Genomic DNA, 7,082 nt, shown 5'->3' on the forward strand with positions numbered 1-7,082 from the left:
GGCAGGGCACAGAGCTTCAGCAGCATCCTCAAACACCGAACTGCCTTGTACTGCCCAATAACGTGGTGCTTTCCTAACATACCCAGGAACCACTCGCGAGCCCCTCTCTGTTGCAAATACTTTTGTGCTTGTACTGAAGCTGCAAAGCTAGCAATGCCCTGAGCTGCAAAGGAGACCAGGGAAGACTGCTACCAAACAAGAGCCAGGACAAATACCTTCTCCCACGCTGTAGGCTCTACAACAAACTTTAATACTCTGGAATTACACTGGCACCCACAGAGCTGCTTACAGGTACCTTGGGGAAAGCTTTAAAGCAAAAGAGTTGCTAGAAGTCCTCTATCCTGCTAGCTTGACATTCCTTCACGCCACTCCCCCCCCCCCCCCCCAAATATTTTTGCCCTCTATTTCCTTAGAAAAGGGATTTACACATAACACAGGAGTTACTCAGGAATCCAGATGCATGCAAGAGAAGACATCATGCACCTGTGATTAGATACATGGGAATGCAGGGGTTTCACCACATCCTCAAATTAAAAGGGATAGTACATGGAGGCAAGGTCTCCTTTCTGCCTTTAACTGCATGTACACCATCCCCTGTCCCTCACAAGTCAGCGGTGAAGATTCCCATCTTGGTTTCAGTGCCCGAATCAAAAACCTGGAGAGTTGATCTGGTGGAAAGAGTCAGCAAAGCAAACAGGTTTCCTTCCAGCAGCCACGGAAGAATGCAAAAGCATCCAGAGTTCAGAACCAATTTATCCTTTTTCTCCACATCCTCTGCCCCATATCTGCAAGTTCCCAAATTCTGCAGTCTGCCAGATCTGTCCCTGCCTTGAGGCAGAAGGGGAAAGGCCTTACTCCAAATTACAGAGGAACAGCAAAACCCAGGAGACGCTGCCAAGCAATTCCATGTCTCACAGGTGCAGGATGCAGCCACGTGTTCACTGAGCACCGCACAGTGTATTCCTCAAAGGTTTGGAAAGGTGGTCAGGAAGATGCCACAACACACACTGCCACCACCTCTGTTGTGATACTCACAGAGCTCCAGTTCATAAGTTCAGCCAAGTAACGATGAGGGGGATACCGAGGATGGAAACGTTTGGAACACGGGTCCAGACAAGGCTCTGGGCAGTGCTGGGGCTGCAGAGGTCAAACAAACTGCCTTGAAATTTGATTTTCCGAGACTCCGTTCTCAGCATCTCCCAGATGGCTGCTGCTTCCTTCTGGCACTCCCAGAGCGCCGTCAGGGCACACGCATGAAATTCATCCCAGTACCTGCAGCCAGGGAACACGGCATCATCAGCCCCTTTGGATTAGAACAGCAGCAAGATGCTGAGCAGGTCCCTGCTTCCCCCTGTGCTTTGTGCAAGCATCCCAGACTACCCATCCCCTCCACTGTCTCCCAGAGCATCTTGGCTAAAACCCCAAACCTCAGAACACACAAATCATTTCATGCCTTTTCCTCATACTCTGCAAGTCACAGGCCATCCCCTCCTCTGGAAGTGCTTCTCCTGCAAAATAAAGACTTCCCCAAGGCACAGATAAGGCCCCAATGTGACGCTTGCCACTAACCTTACCCCCATAACTTCTTTGAAAAAAAAGGAGTTTCTTTTACCTGAAAAGAGCTTTGCAAAAGCATGTTTTTACTGCAGCTGCTTTGGAGCAACAGGGCAAGGCAGGGACCAGCCATGAGCAGCATCCCCAAGTCCCAGCAGGCTCCCAGGCCTCTTCCTGCCCTTGCTCTCCCTCCACTTCTCTTTTCCTGTCCCCCCTTTTGCTGGGGCTGGGCATCACCTTTGAGCCACAATATTCCTGCAGCTGGGGACTGCATACAGGACAGGAGCAATTGCTCTGCCACCTTCCCTGTGCCACCAGGACACCAGGCACACATGCCACCCCTCGGAAAGGAGATACAGCCGAGCAGGGATTCTGCACATGGGAAAGGAACATCTCGGTTTTGTCCCACGTGCCCTGTGCTGGACATGCCAGGCAGACCCCAGCCCTCAGCTTAGTTCTCCTCCCGGGGCTTGCGTCAGAACACCAGCTGTGAAGGAGTTCATTAAACGGAGCCACTGGGGCAGAATAAATATCCCAGATTGTAAGAAAAGCTGGTCCCAACCCAGGTAACCTCTGCACTCACACCCGACCCGCAGCCGCAGCAGAAGGCGGCTCTGCCAAGTGAGAGTTAAACCTCTCAGGCAAAGGATGGCTGGGGGCAGAAGGGGGATGACAGTTCCTGCCTGGTTCTGCTGTCAGCCAGGATGGCAATTCCCAGAGTTTCACCCTTCACAGCCTCCATCTGCTCAGCCAGGCAGGCTGCAGGCACCCTACGCTGGCTCCCAGCTCTGCATCCATCCCTCTCCCACAGTCCCTCAGCAGGAACCATGGCAGGAAAGCAGACAGCAGTGGAGAAAGCTGAGGTTAAAAGCTAATAATTCAGAAACATTTCCTGGCAGGAAGCTGGGACCTCATCAACCTTTTCCTCCAGCCACAACCCTGGCTAGCCAGGCACCAGGACCAGTGGGAGAAGCTGGCACATCCGAGGGGTGCAGAGCCCCAACCCTGTCAGCGGGGAAGATCCCAGGACCTGCTCTGAGGTTGTTAGTGCCCCAGAGCCTGCAAAAACCCCTCAACTCACACATTTTATGTGAGCTTCAGCAGAGGAATCGCCCTCCAGCAGTCAGCCATGGCACACGCTGCACGCTCTGTTGTTTCCTAACACCAGGAAGCCACATTTCCAGGCAAGTGTACTGCAGCCCAAACCAGAGCAGTTCCAATTTCAACCCTGCCTTCAGTCATTCCCCATGGAAGCTGTTAATCCTGAACTAGGACTGTCCCATGGCGATGGGGGAATAGAGCAGGTCACAACCAACCTTTGATGTGCCAGGCACATTTGCTGGCACAGGAATGCATGAACAAAATACATTTAAAAATAATGGCGAGTAGTTAGCTTTCCATTCGCCTTGAGCAAAAGGGTTTGTTCAAAGAGAGAAAAACTTGGAAACAAAGAAAACCAAAGGGAATGGTTTCCACACTGGCAATAACCAAAGTCAGGCAGGAGGGTTGGGGACCCTCCACTTACCTCGGCAGCATCATCCCATCTGCCTCCACTGACTGCCCCATCCCAGATGCTCCTGCCCTGCCACAGCCCCATCCACACCAGCCAGCTCTACCCAGCCCAAGGAGCACATCCAGAGGCTCCATCCCGTGGCTGAGGGCAATGCCTTCCCCTGCAGCCCAGGGCAGCTTTAGGCAGCTTGGAAAGCCTGACCCAGAGGGCACTGCACCCTCTGCCTCTCCCTGGCAGGATTCCACCCCCCAAGGCATGTGGGTTTTCCTTTAACTGCTGTCTGCATTTCCTTCCATCTCCTTTTCATTGCTCACAACTCACTGCTGGGGACACAGAGCTGCCCCGTTTATCTCCACAAGCATTTTATATCCACCTTTCCCTTGCTCCCCACTCCCGGCCCCACTGCTTCTGCTTTTCAAGCAGACCTTTCCCGAACCTGCCCCACACCACTCCTCCTTACCCAACTCCGCTACTACCGCTGTGCTGATGAATGTCCTCCCAGTGCTCTGACCTTGGGACACATGCTACAAACTCACCAAAACCAGAGGAGAGGCAAATTCCAGCCAGAAAGATGAAGGCTCTTGGCAGGGAGGTAAAAGGCTTGGTTCAGGCAGGAGGATCCGACTGGAGGCTGGGTGCAGGCTGCTCCCCGCTGGAGCCCGGGACACCGCAGCCATGGGTGAGTTGCTGGATGAAACCAGTCCCAAGGGAGACTTCCCAGGGGAGCAGAAGGGGTTGGATCCCAGCAGCCTTGCTCCTCCCGGCTGTGGGTGTGCAGGGAGGGGGTCGCAGGATGAACCCTGCAGTTTGGAGCTATTGCCCAGCTGGAGCTGAGCAGCAGATGGGTGGATGGAGCCCACCAGCTCTGTCTGATACTAGAGCAAGCTGGGGAGCGTTCAGGAGACTTCAGACAGCAGCCCCTAGCACAGAGGCAATGCCCAGAAGCCACACTGGCCGTGTGCCATAGACAACCCCGGAGGTGGGACACGCAGGAGGTCCCGGCATGAGGCTGTACTCACCCACAGACTCGGTGCAGCCCCTGCAGCTCGATGCCATCTGCCTCCTCATACGTAGCCATATTCTTCCCCAGCTTGAGGACGCAGTCCGAAAAGCCTTGGTAAATGTTGGTGCAGGCAGTGCCCGATGCCAGCAGCCCAGCAAGGTGCCCTGCAGCCAGCGAGGGGTCGGTGTGAGCACCCCAACCTTTGGGGACAGGGCTCGCCTCCTTCCCGCGGTGACACGGGCAGCCCCGGACCAGCGCCACTGCCACCCGGGCACTGTAACACCCACCACCCCCCTCCACGTGGGACACACACAACCCGTGCACCGACCCTCACCCATCCCCAGCGCTGCCTGCAAGCGCAGAGAGCCTGAAGGAGCCGCTCTGCCAGGGCAGGGAGCCCACGTGAGGACACTTGGGGTGCCCCAGCACCAGCACCCCGGGCAGAGAGCAGCTCAGCACCGGCAGCCAGGACCCACCTGGGAGAGACAAACGGCACCGGCCCCAAAAGAAGAAAAGGAGGGAGGGAGAAGGGAAAGAAAGGGAGCCCGCATCACACTCCGGATGCCACCTGGGAAGCGTCCCCGAACCCCAGCCGGGGCACTACCCCCCCCCGGACAACCTTACCCATGGCGAGGAGCAGCACGGCCGTGCCCCACCGCTGCCCCATCCCTCCGCGGCGCCAGCCCTGCTCCAGCCGCTGCCGGTATCCCCATGGCTGGCAGCGCTGCCCGCCCGCCTGCGCGGAGAGGGCGCCCGGCCCCAAGGACCGCTAATGAGCGGCTCAGGCTAATTAATTAAGGAGGGGGCTGGGCCGCGGCTAACGAGCACCTGGGGGCAGCCCCGTACCCACACGCACCCGCCGCCCGCCACCGCCGCTGCATCCTGCACCCCTGGATCTCACAGCATCACATCCCCTCGGGACTCACTGCCAGTGCCCGCGGCTCCCCATGCCCTGTACCACGCATCCAGGGCCCCATGGGCCCCATAGCACCCCTTCGACCGCAGGGCAAAGGTTCACAGAACCCCAGACTGGTTTGGGTTGGAAGGGACCTTAAAGCTCATCCAACTCCAACCCCTCCCACGGGCAGGGACACCTTCCACTGGAGCAGCTTGCTCCAAGCCCCTGTGTCCAACCTGCCCTTGAACACTGCCAGGGATGGGGCAGCCACAGCTTCTCTGGGCACCCTGTGCCAGCACCTCAGCACCCTCACAGGGAAGAGCTTCTGCCTAAGAGCTCATCTCAGTCTCCCCTCTGTCGGCCTAAGGCCATTCCTCCTTGTCCTGTCCCTACATGCCCTTGTAAAAAGTCCCTCTCCAGCTTTCTTGTAGCCCCCTTTGATCTCTTTAATGGCACAGAGCAAAGCAATGGAGTACATGAAGGAAAGAGCTGAGTGTGCATCAGTTCAAAGACATACATACCAGCACCTACAGCTACAAAATATTTTCCCCTGATCCAGGCACCAGCCATTCCCAAGGCTGCCATGGCCTCTAGAATGTAAGCTAGGATTTTGATCCTGGCTCTTGCCCCATGAGTCCCTTCTCCATCAGGAAGGGGAGTGGAAGGTTTCACAGCAGCTTTGATGGCATCGCTGCAGGGGTTGGCCGTAACAGAGCTCTCTTTTAGCTGGTGACAGCTTTGCTGTTCGGGACACTACTCCCCACCAGGCCACAAACTGCTGCATTGTGGGGTTATCACCTATCACCCATCTCTGCACAGACATGAGATAAACAAACATCTCAATTTGGAGTGTTAATTGGCTATGTGCGCACCAGTTCATGACGACTGATTTTGGGATAACACTGGGATGGTTGTGCAAGCACCCTACACCCCAGGACCCCAGAGCAAGTGGAATCCACACTGCCATAGCCACACGTGCTCAACGAAAATGCAAAGAGAAGGTGGGTCAGAGACCAACAAAAATCTATAAATGGAAAAAGAGAACAACACAACAGACAACCAGTTTTCTTGGAAGTTTCCTTCCCACTCTGGAAAGTCCGCATTTTGATAAGTCCTGAAAGAAAACAAATCCCTGCATGACAGCACTGGCAGATGACCGTGGCTCCAGCTGCAGCCGCCAACACCTGGTATCCCAAAGCAGCTCCAGCCCCAGACCCTCTTCCCAGTGTGCAGGATGGGGACCGAGGGACTCAGTGGGAGAAAGGGACGGAAGGGGGGAAAAGGCTTGGTTTGGGCAGCAGCAGCAGAATCCAAGAGGATGCCGGGCGCAGGCTGCTCCCCGCAGTGACACGAGCCTGGGCACGCTGTGATTCCGGGATTCCATGACTGATGCCCTGTACGTGGCCGTGTTTCCCCCGGCTTGAGGAGCAGCCCGAGAAGCTTTGGTCAGCGCTGGCACAGGCTGTGCCTGATGGCAGCACCAGAGCAGGTGCCCTGCAGCCACCAAGTAGTCGGTGTGAGCACCCTCACCTCTGGTGCCTGCCCCGTGCCCATCCCTGCCCACAGCTGCAGAGAGCCTGAAAGAGCCGCTCTGCCAGGGCAGGGAGCCCACGTGAGGACACTTGGGGTGCCCCAGCACCCAGCGCCAGCCCCCATGGCCCCTCCAGCCCTGGGAGCTAGAGCAACTGGAAACCACTTGTCTGCCAAAGCCACGTGTGATCGCAGTGAATACAAAGAGAGACTGGGTCAGGAGAACGTCAAGAAATGTATTTACAAAACAACAAAAAATAAACAAAATAAACGACAAAGAACAACCGTTCTTCTCAAAAATACAACTGTTCTACCTAAAACTACGCCTATTCTACCTAAAAGAATAATGCTTATTCCTAAAACTACACCTATTCTACCTAAAAGAACAACGCTTATTCCTAAAACTATGCCTATTCTACCTAAAAGAATAATGCTTATTCCTAAAACTACACCTATTTTACCTAAAAGAACAAGGCTTATTCCTAAAACTATGCCTATTCTACCTAAAAGAATAATGCTTATTCCTAAAACTACGCCTATTTTACCTAAAAGAACAACACTTATTCCTAAAACTACACCTATTC

The 7,082-nt window shown here is 55.0% G+C and overlaps 1 protein-coding gene across 1 annotated transcript; it reads right to left on the bottom strand.

Annotated features, from left to right (window-relative positions):
* Positions 1–229: 229 nt before the first annotated feature.
* Positions 230–4,825, bottom strand: LOC134175859 (neuritin-like). Its single transcript, XM_062642236.1, has 3 exons — positions 4,695–4,825; positions 4,087–4,234; positions 230–1,272 (listed from the first exon to the last, which is right to left on the bottom strand). The coding sequence occupies exons 1-3, from the start codon at positions 4,735–4,737 to the stop codon at positions 1,047–1,049; spliced, it is 417 nt and encodes a 138-aa protein (XP_062498220.1). The 5' UTR covers positions 4,738–4,825; the 3' UTR covers positions 230–1,046.
* Positions 4,826–7,082: the final 2,257 nt, after the last annotated feature.

Source organism: Pezoporus occidentalis, unplaced genomic scaffold, assembly GCF_034315485.1.
Source record: "Pezoporus occidentalis ecotype Australia unplaced genomic scaffold, CSIRO_AGI_Poc_V1 ctg70, whole genome shotgun sequence".
NCBI lineage: Eukaryota > Metazoa > Chordata > Aves > Psittaciformes > Psittacidae > Pezoporus > Pezoporus occidentalis.